Genomic DNA, 19,441 nt, shown 5'->3' on the forward strand with positions numbered 1-19,441 from the left:
CGTAGCTGTTGATTATGATCTACAAACAGCTGAAGACAGCACTGATGTTGAGATACGCACCTACACGCAGGCAATGGCTGATGATGAAATGAGCGGCGAGGCACATGCTGACGAAATTCAACAACCTCCTGTCACTTTTGCAAGAGCGCTGGAGAGTCTCAACACCATGTGGGCCTATCTGGAGGCCACTGGATGTCAGTGCTATGACAGTTTTTACCATCTGCCATACGTAGTCTATGGAACTCACAGACACAAGAGAATGTATAGAGGACTATGACTGATTACTTCAAGTAAGCCTAACGACAGTTAACGGAGACTGTATAACGTCAGTTAACGGAGACTGTATACTGTACGTATAATAAACAGTACTGTACATAAGTTTATCAGATGTCAAGCTTCTTTGGGTCACAACGGTTAAGTGCACGCTCCGGTTAACAGCATGTATTTCTTTGGTCCCAGACCCTTGCACTTACGTGGATTGCACTGTATATATAGGTATGAGTAGTGTTTCTTGGGATACTACAAAATAATGCCTTAGAATGCACTTGATGATGGATTTCTAAGTATTCTGCCCAACAGCTGTCCTGTATCAACATAAACCACATACTTAATGTGAAAAAAAATATTTTAAACTATAGTTACATTATGCCATTATCAAATGATCAGATATGTCTACTATAATCCCACCACCACCAGCCAGCATTTTCAGTACAAAAAAAAGTACATGATGTTAAAAAAAAAACACATATTTAAAATTTTATTACCTGCAGTGCTGGGAACTCATCTTCCCTTGAGCCTACAATGGTGACTCTCTCCAACCAACCTTCATAAAGGCCATCCTCTGGCTCCACAGGGTTAGATGGTAGTACCACGGATGCCTGCCTTTCAGGCTGGGGTGCTCATTTTTGTCATCACATGGCTCAGGGTCATTGGTCAGCTTGAGGCCTCTTGGTTAATCAATCTTCTAAAGCTCAGAGTGATTCAGAAGGCACTGATACCATTTCAACACATCCTACAAGGGAAACCAGTGAGAATTGTCTCTCACAATATGACAGCAGTAGCCTATGTCAACCAGCAAGGGTGATTGAAGAGTGCCCACTCCCCTAGTCAGGGAAGCCAGCATGCTTTTCCAGTGGGTGGAGACCAATGTTCCCCTCATTTCAGCAGCCCATACTGCAGGACTGTTGAACATCTAGGGTGACTTCCTCAGCAGGTACTCTATAAATCTAGGAGAGTGGAGTCCATCAACAGAAGCATTCCATCTTATAACTTCTTATTGGGGATTTCCAATTCTGGACCTTATGGTGACTAAATGTAATAATTCACAGATCTTCAGCTGTTGCAAGGAGAAAGGTTCAGAGGGCCTAGATGCTCTTCTCCAGAAGTAACCAACCAATGTCCTTCTTTGTGTTCATTCTTTGACTGATGGTAGGCAAAATCTTTCAATACATAGCTCATCACCTGGGACTCATAGTAACCATAGCACCAGATTGGCTCAGAATACACGGACCTCATGTGGCTACAAATAGCTTCTCCAAATTGCCTCCTGTTACATCAATGCCTCCTGACCCAACGTCCCATAACAATGGAGTACTACTACTACTTAACATTTCTAAAGCGCTACTAGGGTTACGCAGCACTGTACAATTTAACATAGAGGGACAGTCCCTGCTCAAGGAGCTTACAATCTAAAAGACAAGTGAACAGTCAGTCCGATAGGGGCAGTCAAATTGGGGCAGTCTGGATTTACTGAACGGTAAGAGTTAAGTGCCGAACGCAGCATTGAAGAGGTGGGCATTAAGCAAAGACTTGAAGATGGGCAGGGAGGGAGCTTGGCGTAAGGGCTCAGGAAGGTTGTTCCAAGCATAGGGTGAGGCGAGGCAGAATGAGTGGAGCCTGGAGTTGGCGGTGGTGGAGAAGGGTACTGAGAGGAGGGATTTGTCCTGTGAACGGAGGTTTCGGGTGGGAACGTAAGGGGAGATGAGGGTAGAAAGGTAGTGAGGGGCGGCAGACTGAGTGCATTTGTAGGTAAGAAGGAGAAGCTTGAATTGAATGCGGTATCTGATAGGAAGCCAGTGAAGTGACCTGAGGAGAGGGGTGATATGAGTATATCGGTTCTGGCGGAATATAAGACGTGCAGCAGAGTTCTGAACAGATTGAAGGGGGGATAGATGGCTAAGTGAGAGGCCGGTGAGGAGTAAGTTGCAGTAGTCAAGGTGAGAGGTAATGAGAGCGTGGACGAGAGTTCGGGTGGTGTGTTCAGAGAGGAAAGGGTGAATTTTGCTGATGTTAAAGAGGAAGAAGCGACAGGTCTTGGCTATCTGCTGGATATGCGCAGAGAAGGAGAGGGAGGAGTCAAAGATGACTCCGAGGTTGCGGGCAGATGAGACGGGGAGGATGAGGGTGTTATCAACTGAGATAGAAAGTGGAGGAAGAGGAGAAGTGGGTTTTGGTGGAAAGACAATGAGCTCGGTCTTGGACATGTTCAGTTTCAGGTGGCGGTTGGACATCCAAGCAGCAATGTCGGATAAGCAGGCTGATAACTTTGCCTGGGTCTCCGCGGTGATGTCTGGTGTGGAGAGATACAACTGGGTGTCATCAGCATAGAGATGATACTGGAAACCATGAGATGAGATCAGGGAGCCCAGGGAAGAGGTGTAGATTGAGAAGAGAAGGGGTCCAAGGACAGATCCCTGGGGAACACCAACAGATAGCGGGATGGGGGTGAAGAACGATCCATGAGAGTGAACCCTGAAGGTGCGGTGGGAAAGATAGGAGGAGAACCAGGAGAGGACAGAGCCCTGGAACCCAAATGAGGACAGTGTGGCAAGGAGTAAGTCATGATTGACCATGTCAAAAGCAGCGGATAAATCGAGGAGGATGAGGATGGAGTAGTGGCCTCTGGATTTGGCAAGGAACAGGTCATTACAGACTTTAGAGAGTGCTGTTTCTGTCGAGTGTAGAGGGCGAAAACCGGATTGAAGTGGATTGAGGATGGCATAAGAGGAGAGAAAATCAAGGCAGCGGCTGTGAACAGCACGCTCAAGTATTTTGGAGAGGAAGGGTAGGAGGGAGATGGGGCGGTAGTTGGAGGGACAGGTAGGGTCAAGTGATGGTTTTTTGAGGAGAGGTGCAACTACGGTGTGCTTGAAGGTGTCAGGGACAGTTGCAGTGGAGAGAGGTTGAGGATATGACAGATGGAGGGGGTGACAGTATGAGAGATGATGTTAAGTAAGTTGGTGGGGATGGGATCAGAAGAGCAGGTGGTGCATTTCGAGGAGGAAGAAGGCGAGCGGTTTCCTCCTCAGTGATGTTAGGAAAGGAGGAGAAAGAGGCCTGGGTTGGTTGGTTGAGGGAGAGGGTTGACGGGTGAAGAGGAGGAGATGGCTTGGTTGTGAACTCAAGGTTGATCTTTTGCACCTTGTCGCGGAAGTAATCAGCCAGTGATTGAGGAGAGAGCGAGGGGGGGTGGGAGCGGAGGGCACTTTGAGGAGGGAGTTAAGGGTGGTGAAGAGATGATGGGGGTTGGAGCTGAGAGAATTGGTCAATTGGGTGTAATAGTCCTGTTTGGCAAGGAATAGAGAGGAGTGGAAGGAGGATAGCATGAATTTGTAGTGAAGGAAGTCTGAATGGGTGCGAGATTTCCTCCAGAGGCGTTCAGCAGATCAGGCGCAGGAGCGAAGATAACGGATGCAAGGGGTCAGCCAAGGCTGGGGATTAGTACGCTTTGTGGGAGGTGGATGGTGCGAGGGTGTCCAGAGCAAAGGAGAGAGTGGCATTGTAAGCGGAGACAGCCTTGTCGACAGACTCGGAGGACATGATTAGAAATACTAGAGGATAGGGTGGGAGGGTCAATAGCCTAGAGATTCTGGAGGTAGTGGTTAAAGTTGGACGGGGCTGGGGGGGGGGGGGGGTGAAGAAGAGTGAAGGTGATTAGGTGATGATCGGAGAGAGGAAGAGCTGAGGCATGGAAATTGGAGGGAGAGCCGGAAGAGGAGAGGAGAGGACGAGGTCAAGACAATGGCCGTCTCGGTGAGTAGGGGTGGTGGAGCATAGCTGGAGGTTGAAGGAGGATGTTAGAGTGAGGAACTGAGAAGCGTGAGGGTCGGATTGGTCATCAACGTGTATGTTAAAGTCTCTGAGAATGAGGGACGAAGATGAGGGTTCAAGAAAAACGGAAAGCCAGGCATCAAAGTCGGTGAGGAAGGAAGAGAGGGATTTATTAGGGGGGCGGTAAATGACTGCCACTCTGAGTGGCAATGAGTAGAATAGCCGGATGGAGTGTGCTTCAAAGGATGAGAAGCAGTGAGACTGCGGTAGGAGAAGGGGTTGGAAACTACAGGAGGGGGAGAGTAGTAGCCAGACGCCTCCACCACGGCCAGCTGGGCAGGGAGTGTGGGAGAAGAGATAACCTGCATGACAAAGGGCCACGACTGAGGCAGAGTCGTCAGGGGAGAGCCAGGTTTCAGTTAGGGCGAGCAGTTGAAGGGAACGAGAGATGAAGAGATCGTGGGTGAAGGGCAGTTTGTTACAGACCGAGTGGGCATTCCACAAGGCACACGAGAAGGGGAGGGAAGAGGGGGGGAGGAGGGGAATAGAAACGAGATTGGAGACATCACGGAATCGTTTGCATGGATAGGAGGAGGACAGGTGAGGGGGGCCTGGATTAGGATTAATGTCTCCCGCAGATAGCAGGAGGAGGAGCAAGAGAGTGCGGAGGAGGGTGGGGGAGGTCGGGCGACGAAGGCGACGAAGACGGGGTGCACTTAGGAGGAATGGTGATGGGTTAATGGCAGGAAGGAAGTGTTGAAGGTTAAGAGCTAGGAAGAAGGAGGGGGACAAGAGAGATGGTGAGGTGGTGAGGGATGGGGGAGCATAGGGTATTGCCGTAGCGAGTAGGACGGGAGGGGACATGGGTGGGCAATGAGTTCCAGCGGTAGGGGGAGGGGAAAAAGATTAGGAAGGGACAGGGCAAGGAAGAGAATGTGGACAGGGGCCATAAGTAGTGATTGTGGTGTAACAGGTGTATGTGTAGTGACTGAGGTGAGAAGCAGATAGAGCGGAAAAGCTGGATTGGAGGCTTGGAATTGGTGGAATTGATGGACTGGAGAGCAGGTAAGTCAATGGCTGACAAGTTAGCAAGCGGGCAAGTAAGGCAATGGCTGCCAAGCTAGCAGGCGGGCTGGAACAAGCTGGTGCAGATGGACAGGAATGAGCAGGGAGAAGCTGGGGAGCAGGTAAGTCAGGCGGACTGGAACATGCTGGAGCTGTAAAGAAGCTTCTAATCAGCAGTCATGGACAGAGCGATACCGCCTTCTACCCAACATCATGACAGTAGAATAGAAATGCAATACAGGGGAAGTATATACAGAACCAAAGAGCAGGGAATGCTGAATAAAGCCTTCAAGGCTAGCCAAGACAAACCAAAATCGCAGTACAGCATCCCACACTCAGATAATAAATTGCCTTGAAATATATACAACTTTTAATTACAATCAAGTTTTCCATGAAAATGTGGCAATTATATACTCTTACTTAAATTATGAAGATAGACAATTTGCCATTCACCAATATCCAGAGAGGAATATATCACAGAGATAAGGAGATTCCTTTAGTCACTCTTGCTTTGTCTGGCACTAAATCTTTCGAATACTCTTATTAACTAACTAGGCTATGAATCTAATCTCAACACGCAGCAGTGGTGTGGTGGTATCCAGGGTTTCAGGGCCTATGACAGTGATTCCCAAACCTGGTCCTGGAGGCCCAGACAGTTAGATTTTCAGGATATCCACAATGAATATCTGTGAGAGATATTTGCATGCAGTGCTTCCACTGCATGCAAATCACTCTAGTGAATATTCATTGTAGATTTCCTGAAGTCTTGACTGGCTGGGGTGCCTCCAGGACCAGGTTTGCGAACCACTGGCCTATGATACTTTCCTTATCCCTCAGTGTTCCTGGCCTGTGTGTACATCAGTACACTGGTTTGAATTATTTCTTGGTTTCTGTATTTTGTGTCTTGCTGTTTCTTGTCTTTGAAGAGCTTTGCTATCTGCTGTCCCTGACATGTTTTGAGAATAGGGAGGAAGAAAAAAGAACCACTTAAAAAATATATTTTCAGATTAATCTGTAGCCTAATTTTATTCTTTTCCTGTATTTTACGTACACCGCTTTTGCATTACTAGTGGAAAGCAGTTTAAATGAGCAAACAAAGACTAGATATAGTAAAGATCTATAGATATCACTGCTCCTAGTTTGTAGATTTAAAAACTTTATGTTCCTGTGATCATCACTTAGCATGACAAAAACAACTTCCTAGATGTACTAACAGCAAAGACTACTTCAGGAGACAGAAATTAATATCAAATGTGCTTTAGTAGTATGAAATGAATACAAGACATCAATCATTTTGCATTTTCCATACTCATGCAACTTTGTAACTGTAGACTGGCAGCGTAAAGATCTTGAAAAACTGGATGTATGAACAAGAATACCTTGTAAGCATGGAAGTCTTATCTATAAAAAAAAAATCAGTATATGCCTGACTGTACATGCAAAGAAGGAATTATATGTACTGAGATCTACCACCAAACACTTCCAGGAATATTTAGCAACATCGATAGATCCTAACTCAAAGAAGATGCTCAAGTTTGAAAGTAAATTGCCACAGACGCTATCCTTAACCTAAGCGTTCCAATGAATAAGAGCATTGAGGGAGACTTTACCAACATACATGGGTAAAGCGGCAACAGAATTTTCAAAATAGAGAAAGCTTTAAAAAAATGACATCAGAGAATAAGGAAAAACAAACAATCGACTAATGTACAAACACAGATAGGAAAACACGAGCTGCTATTCAAAGCAAGTATGTTCACTAGCCACTGGTGAAAGTAAAACAAGCCTATTCGTATATTTTCAAACATTATACAAATAGTATCAGGTGAAAAATCTGTGAATGGCAATACTGCCCATGTAATTAAGTGTCAGACGGAGGGCAGAGCGAGAGCAGGAGTTAATACTGATAGCAGTTATATTCAGTCACTATTCCAATAACTTATATGCTTAGATGTGGCCTGCTACTTGCTTACTCTTAACTCTGCCCTTCTTCCCCTCCTTAATTACTAATTGTAGAACAGCAGCATGGTGACTGCATTACACATTTATTTATTGAGGACTTGCTATACCGCTAACTGATTTTGCTGGGCGAAGCAATTCACAGTCTAAAAACAAAGAGGAAAAGAACTACAATAAAAGATAGTAAGAGCACATGACCAATCCAACAAGAGGTAGGCAAACAGTTCAGGAGCGATGCTCGAATCAGCAAGAGCCAGTCGTGTCAGGTGCCAAATGCCTACTGAAAAAGCCAAGCCAAGGTTTAACTGCCATTTTAAAGCATTTTAAGGATAATTCCCCTAGAATCATTAGAAGCAGGGAATTCCGTAAGCGTGAAGCCACATAATAGAAAGCGCTATGTTTAGTACTTTCCAACTGAGCTAATAGGAGTCCGGGTAGGACCATACAATGGTCATTTAATGATCCAAGGACATGGGTAGGGGAGTACCAAAACAAAATGCTCTAAAGGTTAACAGGACTTTAAAACTTTACACAGCATTCAACCAAGAGTCAATGGTGTTTTAAGACCGAGGTGAAAGGCATTTTGTAATGTTTTAAGTTTTTTTAAGCTGATTTGTGAGCACCTGGGTAACTAATATTGCAGTAATCAAGCCTTGTCTTAAGGAGAGACAAGACAAATGAGTACAATGCATAATGATCAAAGAACAGATTGGTCACAGTTGTCGTAAAACAAAAAAAAAAACAGATTTATATACTGAGGAGACTTAGGAAGTAAATGAGAGCTGGGAATCAAAAACAATGCCAAGGTAAAGGCAGTTCTTAACAGGAGAGATGATAGTGCCAAAGAGTTGCAGATCGGCATTTAAACAACTATAATGGCCAGACAGCCAACAGGCTACTGTTATACCATCTTGTTGTTAAACTATGAGATATCACATTGGCTCAGCAACCATCATCTAAGCAAAGCTACAATGGCTTAAATGTCCAAACTGATAGGGCTGGTGTGATGGAAAAGGATGCTGTCAGTGTGAAAATTAAATGAAATCCCAAACTCCTACTGTATGGTCACTTAATACTATTGCACAGTGGATTTATGGTGGGGGGGTTTTAGGACCGGTGATGTAGTTTGTTTAGGGGTGGGGGACCCCTAGATCAATTAGAGCCTACTTGGTTTGACATCGAGGTCCTTTTGCTCCACTAAAACACTCTGGGGTTTATACTAGTGACTCAATTTTTTGGAAATGATCTTATGAATGGTTTATACAATTTTTTTACATGTTTAAAAACCCTTAACTTCTATGAAAATAACATTATTTGTTATTAAAGTATTAGGGCAATGATATTAAGAAGGTAAAATTATGTATCATACCTGATAATTTTCTTTCCATTAATCATAGCTGATCAATCCATAGACTGGTGGGTTGTGTCCATCTACCAGCAGGTGGAGATAGAGAGCAAACTTTTGCCTCCCTATATGTGGTCATGTGCTGCCGGAAACTCCTCAGTATGTCGATATCAAAGCTCCATCCGCAGGACTCAGCACTTAGAGAATTACACCCACAAAGGGACACTCTGCCCAGCTCACCACCGCCGAAATGGGGGAGGGGAATTAACCCAGCTCATCCCCACACAAGTGGGGGAGGGGAATCCGTCCAGCTCATCCCCGCGGAGCGGGGGAGGGACACCACACCCGCCGATGCGGGGGGATCTGGCTTATCCTGCAACCGCAACCGCGGGAGGAGCTGACTGACCCTAACACCGCCGAAGCGGGAAGGGTACAAAGCTGCCCTACGGTCGCACGAAGCGGGAGGGAGTGCCGGCAGAATTTAAGTCTCAATCCAGCCCCGTAAAACGGAGGGGAGAGGAATGCAGCAGCTCACTGTAACACAAATTCGTCTCAACTCTTGAAGAATCCATTGAAAAACTTGAACACGAAGTCCTCCTGAACAGGAACTGAAGACTAAACTTGAACCTGAAATGCAACCAGAATATAAACAGTACAGATATCTGGGAGGGACTATGGATTGATCAGCTACGATTAATGGAAAGAAAATTATCAGGTATGATACATAATTTTACCTTCCATATCATCATGCTGGTCAATCCATAGACTGGTGGGATGTACCGAAGCAGTACTCACCCAGGGCGGGACATTGAAATCCCTGACCTCAACACTGAAGCTCCAAACCGGGCCTCCACCCACAGTCAAGCGGTAATGCTTGGAGAATATATGGGCCGATGCCCAAGTTGCCGCCTTGCATATCTCTTCCAAGGAGACGGAGCCGGCCTCTGCCATCGAGGCCGCCTGAGCTCTAGTGGAGTGAGCCTTCAGCTGGATAGGCGGCACCTTCCCCGCGGCCACATAAGCCGCTGCAATGGCTTCCTTGACCCATCTTGCCACTGTAGGCTTAGCAGCCTGCAGACCCTTACGAGGACCTGCAAACAGGACAAACAGATGATCCGACTTCCGGAAATCATTGGTCACTTCCAAATATCTGATGATGACTCGTCTCACATCCAGATATTTAAGAGCAGAGTATTCCTCTGGGTAGTCCTCCCTACGAAAGGAAGGGAGACAGAGCTGCTGATTCACATGGAAGCGAGAAACAATCTTGGGCAGGAAGGAAGGCACTGTGCGAATAGTCACTCCTGCCTCAGTGAACTGCAGAAAAGGCTCTCGACATGAGAGTGCCTGGAGCTCGGAAACTCTTCTGGCTGAAGTGATAGCCACCAAAAAGACTGCTTTCAACGTCAGGTCTTTCAGAGATGCCCTCGACAAGGGTTCAAAAGGCGGCTTCTGTAATGCTCTTAGCACCAGGTTGAGATTCCACGCAGGCACCACCGAGTGCAGAGGAGGGCGCAGGTGATTAACTCCCTTGAGAAAACGCACCACATCTGGCTGCGAAGCCAGGGAAGCACCCTTCAGGCGGCCCCTGAAGCAAGCCAGGGCCGCTACCTGGACTTTAAGGGAACTGAGCGACAGGCCTTTCTCCAGACCTTCTTGCAGGAATGCCAACACTGAAGAAACTGGAGCAGTGAATGGAGAACATGAGCCTGCTTCACACCACGCTGCAAAGGTACGCCAAATCCTGGCGTAAGCAGTAGAAGTAGAGCGCTTCCTCACTCTCAGCATAGTGGCGATGACCTTGTCTGAGAAGCCCTTCTTCCTCAGACGCTGCCGCTAAATAGCCAGGCCGTAAGACCAAAGGGGGAGGGATCCTCCATCACCACGGGACCCTGATGTAACAGACCCTGCTCCACTGGCAGCCGCAGAGGATCGTCGACTGAGAGCCTGATCAAGTCCGCATACCAGGGACGTCTGGGCCAATCCGGACCCACCAAGATCACCCGGCCCGGATGCTTTGCCACCCGGTCTAGCACCCTGCCCAACATGGGCCAGGGCGGGAACACATAGAGGAGCTCTTGTGTCGGCCACTGTTGGAGAAGAGCATCTACTCCCAGGGATCGAGGGTCCCATCCTCTGCTGAAAAAGCGCGGCACTTGGCAATTGGCCGATGACGCCATCAGATCTAGGCTCGGCTGGCCCCAGCGCTTCGTGATGCCCAAGAACGCCTGAGCAGATAGCTGCCACTCTCCAGGCTCCAAGGTATGGCGACTGAGAAAGTCCGCCTTGACATTCATGACTCTGGCAATGTGGGCCGCTGACAGCTGTTCCAGGTTCGCTTCCGCCCACTGGCATAGATTCATGGCCTCCTTGGCTAGAGGGGGGCTCTTGGTACCTCCCTGGCGGTTGACATAGGCCACAGCCGTGGCATTGTCCGACAGGACCCGTACTGGCTTCAACGCCAGTACCTGGATGAACTCCAAAAGCGCCAACCGAATGGCTCTGAGTTCCAGGAGGTTGATAGACCACTTTGCCTCTGCAGGAGACCAGAGCCCCTGCGCTGTCCTTCCCAAGCAGTGGGCTCCCCAGCCCGACAAAGAGGCGTCCGTCGTGACGACAATCCACTCCGGGGTCACCAGAGGCATTCCTGCAGACAACTTGTCTGTCTGCGTCCACCAGCTCAGCGCCTTGCGCACTGCTGGGTCCAAGGGAAGGCGCACAGCATAATCCTCCGACATCGGAGTCCAGCGCTGCAGCAGAGAGTGTTGTAGTGGTCTCATATGAGCCCTGGCCCAGGGCACTACTTCCATCGTGGCCGTCATAGAGCCCAACAGCTGCACATAGTCCCAAGCCCGAAGAGGAGAGGCTACTAGGAACTGGTCCACCTGAGCCTGAAGCTTGACAATCCGATTGTCTGGCAGGAACACTCTGCCCACTTGGGTGTCGAATCGAACTACCAGATACTCCAGGGACTGAGTTGGGCGCAGCTGGCTTTTCTCCCAGTTGATGATCCACCCCAGGGAGCTCAAAAGAGCAACCACCCGGTTCACAGCCTTGCCGCACTCTGCATAAGAGGGGGCTCGGATCAACCAGTCGTCCAGATAAGGATGGACTTGTACTCCTTCCTTCCTCAGGAAGGCTGCGATGACCACCATTACTTTGGAGAAGGTCCGCGGAGCAGTAGCCAACCCGAACGGGAGGGCTCTGAACTGGAAGTGTCGGCCCAGTACTGCAAAACGCAGAAAGCGTTGATGAGGAGGCCAGATGGGAATATGCAAGTACGCTTCCTTGATGTCCAAGGATGCCAGGTACTCCCCTGCCTTCACTGCCGCTATAACAGAGCGGAGAGTCTCCATGCGAAAGTGCCGAACTTTCAAGGCCCGATTGACCCCTTTGAGGTCGAGGATAGGCCGTACAGAACCTCCTTTCTTTGGAACCACAAAGTAAATGGAGTAACGTCCCTTGCCAAGCTGATTTTCTGGCACCGGAACGACCGCACCCAGGCGGATCAGATTGTCCAAGGTCTGCTGCACTGCCACAGCTTTGACCGGAGACTTGCAGGGAGAGAGTACAAACCCGTCTCTTAAGGGTCGGCAGAACTCTAGCTTGTAGCCGTCTCTGATGACTTCCAGCACCCAAGCGTCTGAAGTTATTGTGGTTCACTCGCCCAGAAACGAGGACAGCCGTCCTCCAATCTGCACTGGGGGGTGGACCAAGGCCCCGTCATTGGGTACGAGACCCTGGGGGAGGACCGGAGGGAGCACCTCCGGGACGGCGGTCTCTGCGAAAGGAATGCTGCTTGGGGGAGAAGTTCCTCTTGAAGGAAGAAGAGGCAGAAGAGCCCGACCTGCCCGGGCGGTACCGACGGGCTTCCTGAAACCGTCCTCTGGAGGTACCAGGGCGAGTACTAGCCCGAGCCCTGACCTCTGGTAACTTCTTGCCCTTAGACGTGCCGAGATCGGTCACGATTTTGTCCAGCTCGACCCCAAAGAGCAGCTTGCCTTTAAAAGGCAATTTAGCCAGGCGGGATTTAGAGGCGTGATCAACAGACCAATGCTTCAGCCAAAGCCACCGCCGCGCAGAGATTGTCTGAGCCATGCCTTTAGCTGAGGCCCTCAAGACATCATACAGCAAGTCTGCCAAATAGGCCAAGCCCGATTCCAGGGCCGGCCAATCAGCCCTCAAGGAATGATCCGAGGGGGAAGCCCGCTGCACCATAGTCAGGCATGCCCTGGCCACATAGGAGCCGCAAACTGAGGCCTGCAAACTTAAAGCAGCCGCCTCAAAGGACGACCTTAAGGCCGCCTCCAATCTTCTGTCTTGGGCGTCCTTTAGGGCCGTGCCACCTTCCACCGGCAACGCCGTTTTCTTAGTCACCGCAGTGATTAAAGATTCCACGGTAGGCCACAGATAGGCCTCACGTTCCCTTTCAGGCAAAGGATAGAGGCGGGACATAGCCCTAGCCACTTTAAGGCTCGCTTCCGGGACATCCCACTGAGCCGAAATTAAGGTGTGCATAGCATCATGCACGTGGAAGGTTCTAGGCGGGCGCTTCGTCCCCAGCATAATGGCAGAACCAACAGGGGCTGAGGGAGAGACGTCCTCCGGAGAGGCAATCTTCAAAATGCCCATGGCCTGCACTAACAGGTTGGGCAAATCCTCTGAGCTAAAGAGCCGCGCTGCAGAGGGGTCATCCGCTCCATCCGAGCGGGGATCCGTCTCCTCCAAGGAATCCGCAAAGGACCGTTGGGAGAACTCAGAAACGCTGCCCTCATCTACATCGGAGGAGACAAAGTCCTCCAAGGCCTGGGAATCAACCCGAGGGCGTTTACCTCCGGGGGCCTCAACCTCTTTACCAGCCGAGGGAGCAGGGGCAGCGTTTTGCATAAGGAAGGCCTGATGCAGCAGCAAAACAAACTCGGGGGAGAAACCCCCCAGACTGTGCACTTCCGCAGCCTGGGCTACAGCCCTAGACGCACTCTCAACCGGCGCTCGCAAGAGCGGGGGAGAGACATGCTGCGCATCCAAAATGGCGTCCGGCGCGACACTCCGCGAAGGACGGCGCTTAAGTTTAGCCGCTTTTGTGCCGTCGCCCAAATTAAGGGCGTTCATGGCATTAATGTCTCCCACCTCAAGGGCGGCCCAAGAAGAAGCCGTCCGAGCAGCGTGGCCGGCCAAGATGGCGGAGGCGAGCAGCGGGGGATGGGCGTTTATGGCGGGAAAAACCGCCACACCGGAGGAAGGACCGGGACACTCATCGGTCACGAAACTGTCACCCAACAAGGGCGAATCAGACTTTAAGACCCCCGCATCCCCTCTAGAAGCGCACAAGCGATCCGGGGAGCGACTCTTTGCGCCCTCGCCCTCCGACGCCATAGGCCACGTGGAGATCAATCGGGGAACCCCCTGCCCGCTATAAAAAGGTAAAAATTACCTGCTTTCCGCTCCGAGCTGTAACGACCTGGTGTCCCAGTGAGTAGCTGCAATAAACGTTTAAATAAACGTCGAAATAAACGCCTTTAAGGACGTTCAAAAATTTTTTTTTTTTTTTTTAACGGAGCCAGCGGGAGGGGGGCGAAAAGGAGGGACCTGGCGCCACCAGGTTTGCACTTGCTCAAGAAGAGCCCTCAACCCCAGGCACTCAACAAAACCTAAAAATTAGGCTTGGAAGCCTAGCCAGAGCTGCTGCTGTGTGTGACCACCACCTGCTGAGATAGAGAACATACTGAGGAGTTTCCGGCAGCACATGACCACATATAGGGAGGCAAAAGTTTGCTCTCTATCTCCACCTGCTGGTAGATGGACACAACCCACCAGTCTATGGATTGATCAGCATGATGATATGGAACAAGAAATATTCAGATGAATGTGCTCAAGAATACTGGAAAACCATTTAAACCAAATTTATAGAAAATTCAAACTACCTTGGTAAAAGAAAACAACATAAAATGGGACAACAACAAGGTTTTGAGATTCCTTGCTAAAAGCAACCAACCCTATTCACAAGAACTATGATAAGCAATGCTATTTAATACTAAGGGGCCCTTTTACTAAGCCTCAAGCAAAAGGTGGCCTGTGGAAGGCAAGCACGTCTTTTGGATGCACGTCGGACCAGTTTTTACCACACCCTGGAAAAAGGACCTTTTTTTAAGGGGCTGGAAAAAGGACGTGTGGCAAAATAAAAACCAGCACGCGTCCATGTTCGGCCTGAGACAATACCGCCACCTACTGACTTAGTGGTAAGGTCTCAGACGCTACCTGGGCAGTAGGTATGCAGTGCGCATCCACTGCCATTTACCGCCAGGTAAGCACCATGGGGTAGAAAATATTTTCCACCATGTGTTTTCAGATGTGCCAAATTCAGAATAACCGCCCGGGGCACGTGGTAGCGAAGTGATAATGTTGATTTGGCATGCGTAGGACGCACATAGCCCTCACGCGCCTTTGTAAAAGGGTCCCTAAGTTTCTACAACTAAACACAGTACTGCACGTACAAATTAAACTAGAATCAATTTCTGAGACATAAGATTCAGAAAATATTCATTTTTTCATCTTGTTTTTGTAATAAGTAAAAACAGACAACCAAGCATCGCTATTTGGGCATTACACATTAAGGTGATTGACAAGAGGAGTAGCCTAGTAGTTAGTGCAGAGGGCTTTGATCCTGGTGAACTAAGTTCAATTCCCACTGCATCTCCTTGTGATTCTGGGCAAGTCACTTAACCCTCTGTTGCCCCAGGTACAAAATAAGTACCCGCCTATAATATGTAAACTACTTCGATTGTGACCACAGAAAGGCAGTATATCAAGTCCCATTCCCTTTAGGCAGTCACTATATACCTATGTCGTCTTTACAATACTCAAATAAATTATAGATCTTGTCCTCAAACCAGATCGATTTGAAACAAAACATCTCATTAAAAAAAATTCCTAGTGATTTATTTCTAGAACGTAAAAATCCATCCTCTGATAAATGGTAACCGTAAAGATGATGATGCTTGCCATTTACAGACCACCCTGCGAAGAAACATCCCCGGTCTCGTCCTCAGATCAGTAGTAAAGTAACTCAGTAAACTTTTACCCTCCAGTGGACACCTCGTTTGGGTTGCTGTCTATACCGGTACATTCTTTCCAACGGGGAGGGGAGAACTATAATTTTACCCAGTCTCTCTTTAATCACTGTTAATACTGGACCAAAAGGGAAAGAGGGAGCAAGAGCAGCCGTCTCGGAATAAGGGTACGACGTACCTGCACCAGCCACCACAGCCACCGGCTCCTTCGGCGACGGCGTCTCAGCCTCCGAACCACCAATAACAGTACCAATGGCTAGGCTGTTCAATGACATAGCTCCGGAGCAGAACCAAGATACCCGGCATGAAGCTCCACGAGAGCCCACCCGTAATAGCTCCGGAACTAGGAACCGCACAACAAGCACAGTCCTGCTTCAGACATGCTACACGAAGAGCCGGCACACTACGGCCCGCCCCTTCTGTTCTCATTGGACGGCCGGAGGAAACAGAATCTCGTGAGAATGGCACTAGGAGAGCCCGAGTGACGAGACTACGTTGTTGCTATGGTGACGGTAACACTAGGTCTGGTTGGAATTTGGATTTTGGTACCGCTAAAGTTGTGGTGGTGGGAACTGAGAAGTAGTTACATATGAGCGATCACTTGCATACTGCCGCGCAAAACCGAGAGTTGAAGGCCTGGAGTAAAGGCGGAGAGGCATGACTGGTAGACGGCCTATGGACCCTTAACCAGTGATTGCCAAATTTTAGCCTATTCCTACCATCCTCCGTATTGTTTGCAGACGGATTACAGTGAAGCCCGCCACTTTGGACCCTCCCCCGGTCACCTTTTCTTCAGCACCGGTCGACTGTGGCGCCTTCGCTGATGATCTGTTTCTAACTCCCGACGTCCTGCGTGCAAGTCCAGTATGCAGGGCTTAGCAAATGCGGGGCCCTATGCAGAGCAATTTGATGGGGCCCCACCCTAGCCCTGCCCCCATCCTAATTCCACCCCACCCTAGCTCCAGGGCTGGCCACCCCTCCCTCCGAGCTCCTGGGCCGCTCACTCTGAGCTCCAAGAGATTTTTAGTAGCAGCAGGGCAAATGCAAGGCGCTGCCTGCCACGCCGGCGCTTTGCAAACATTTTTTTTTAAGGCAGGACAGGGTGGGAGCAGCGGGAGCGGAGCATCCCCCACCCGCTGACATCCAGGGCGGACCGCCCCCACCACGCCGCCATCGCACACCGGAGGGAGGGGGGACTGGAGCTCGGGCGGTCAGGGCAGGGCGACCTCAGGCGCGCCGCGCGGGGCACCCCTGAGTGCGAGGCACTATGCGGCCGCCTCGCCCTAAAACCGACCCTGCCTGTATGTAGCCCCATGCAGGCCGTCAGGAGTCATAAACAATCAGGGAAGGCGCCAGAAGTTGACGCTGAAGAAGACTTTGGCGGGCGGGGGTTGGGGACCCCCGCCAGCAAAGGTACCTGGCCGTGGTGGCGATGGGGGAGGGACAGCAGGAGGGGGAGGGTCCAAAGTAGAGGGGGCCAGGGCTTAATCTGTGGGGGGTCCATGCCCCCGTGGCCCCCACCTAGCTACGCCTGAGTGCAGAAGGCATGTTTCCGGGGCATGTACAATCAGCATGCATGCATGGAAATGGGAGAGGTCTCCTAGAGGGGAGGGAACGGGCACAAAGGCCCAGATGTGTGTGGCGCGGGATAAGGAGTGCCTTGATTAGCCAGCTGAGCCCAACAACAAAGATGGGAGCAAGGAAAGAGCCCCAGATTTCAGTGGCACAAAAGTGCCAGGAGAAACGGCAGCAACAGGAAGGGCTGGAATGAGTACCGCATGGTGTGTGCATGCACAGAGCTGGAGTCCCAGTTGCAGGAAAGAGGGTTGCCAATTTAACACAGTTGTGCTCAGCATGACTGAATTTTTCAAGTCTCTCGGGCTTTTCCAGGCTCAGGGGCAGTTGAGCAGTCAATGGCTGGCAGAAAATGCTGCAAGGCAGAGTTTGAGAGGTGAGAGTTGGCTGGGAAGCATGTTGAGGATTGCTGTGTGCATGATGGCCAGAGCTGGGGAGGACTATAAAGGTTTAGTTGTTCGGAAAGAATTGTGTGTATGTGTATTTAATGATAAGTAGTAGTAGTTGAGTGTTTGAGTCAGAGCTCTGAAGGGTGGTTGTAGTATGAGTGTGATTAATCAATCAACAGCACAATGCCCTTGTTAACAGAACCTCTCTGCCTGCCAGTGGCGTTCCTAGGAGGGCTGACACCAGGGGCGAATCGCCGATGTGCCCCCCCCCCGGATGCAGCGCGGCGCCCCCCCCCCCCCCCCGGGTGCATGCCGGTGGGGGGGGGGTGCTGCACGTGCCTGTTCTTCATTCGTTCCATGCTCCCTCTGCCCCGGAACAGGATGTTCCGGGGCAGAGGGAGCATGGAATGAACGAAGGACAGGCGCTTGCGGCACCCCCCCAGCGGCATGCACCCAGGTCAGACCGCACCCACCGCCCCCCCTAGGAATGCCACTGCTGCCTCCAACCACTGAACGGTGGCCGGAGCAACAGATCTCTGCGCCTAGGTCATCACCCACAAGCATCTAACTGTGAGTAACCTACCATCCCAAACTGACACCAAAATGAATACAATCAAAATACTCCAACTCCCTCTCACTGATCCACCTAACATTATCCATCCCACTTACAGAAAATAATATACCCATCCTACAAACTCACCAAAGGCTGATCAAACACTCCACACTCCACCAAACTGACACCCATCAAATCAAAGGAAAACTATCTAAATATGGACAACACCAACAAAATGGAAGGAAAGATCACAACAAACACACACCACCCAATGAACGAGAACTAATAAAAATCCACACATCATCAAACCTAGCAGCCCCATACCAAAATATCCAAGTGGGCTACATTAATGCTAGGTCTGTAGTTAACAAAATAACAACAGTATCAGACTGGATCAGCTCAGAAAACCTCGATCTTACCTTCATCAACGAAACATGGATCCACGACCAAAAGCACCCTATAATCCTTGAACTATGCCCTCCAGGTTACAAAATCACTCACTGGACCAGAACGGAAAAGAGAGGAGGAGGCATAGCAATAATCTACAGAACCCAATTCACCACCAAAACCATTGCAGAATCCATAACACCCCAACTAGAAATTGCATCATTCAGAATCCATAACAAATCCCTGATCGACCACCTGAACTGCGTCCTGTTTTATAGACCACCCAGCAACTGGAATGAAAGCCAGTCTACTTTCACAGACTTCATTTCAAACACTTGTGTAAACAGCTACAATACATTAATACTAGGCGACATAATCCTTCACCTACACCAACACACGTGAATGCAAAGACTTCCTACAGTCCTGGGACCTCAAACGGCCTCACATGCAAGCTACCCACATCAAGGGACACACACTAGACCTACTATCACACAAACTGTCCACAGACCAAAACCTACTAATAGTAGACATCAAATGGATGGAAACACCTTGGTCCGACCACTACAAACTGAACCTATCCCTTGACTGGTGGAAGAAGGGATTAAACCATACACCAACACACACAACCTACACCACAAGAGAGCAAATAGACTCACAAGTTTTCTGGCAACTGATTTATAACAACGAATGGAAAACACCTATGGACTCCAGACACTACCTCAACCGTTGGGAGGATAGATGCAGAAGCGTAATAAACGAAATAGCGCCCTTAAAGACAAGAATATCAAAAAGACAAAACTTGACACCATGGTTCAATGAAGAACTAAAAAAAAACTCAAAACACAATCCAGGAAACTTGAACGAGCATGGAAAAAAAAACAAAAGATGAACACACACTCAATGCATGGAAACAAACACACAGAAAATACAAATATGCAATAAGACAAACTAAAAGGACCTATTACAAAACTAAAATAGGATCAGATTACAAAGATATGAAGAAACTATTTCAACTCGTAAACAAGTTATTAGACACCACCCCTATCAC

The 19,441-nt window shown here is 49.3% G+C and overlaps 1 protein-coding gene across 2 annotated transcripts in view; it reads right to left on the reverse strand.

The window, feature by feature from the left end:
• ARNTL2 (aryl hydrocarbon receptor nuclear translocator like 2) overlaps positions 1-15,856 on the reverse strand; it is a 190,119-nt gene extending 174,263 nt beyond the window's left edge. For both annotated transcript variants that reach the window (XM_030214205.1, XM_030214207.1), the window contains exon 1: positions 15,668-15,856. In XM_030214205.1, the coding sequence (XP_030070065.1) occupies positions 15,668-15,764 (97 nt within the window). In that variant the 5' untranslated portion in view covers positions 15,765-15,856. The remainder of the gene's footprint in view (positions 1-15,667) is intronic.
• Between the last annotated feature and the right edge of the window lie 3,585 nt (positions 15,857-19,441).

The sequence above is a fragment of the Microcaecilia unicolor genome, chromosome 9, assembly GCF_901765095.1.
Source record: "Microcaecilia unicolor chromosome 9, aMicUni1.1, whole genome shotgun sequence".
Classification (NCBI taxonomy): domain Eukaryota; kingdom Metazoa; phylum Chordata; class Amphibia; order Gymnophiona; family Siphonopidae; genus Microcaecilia; species Microcaecilia unicolor.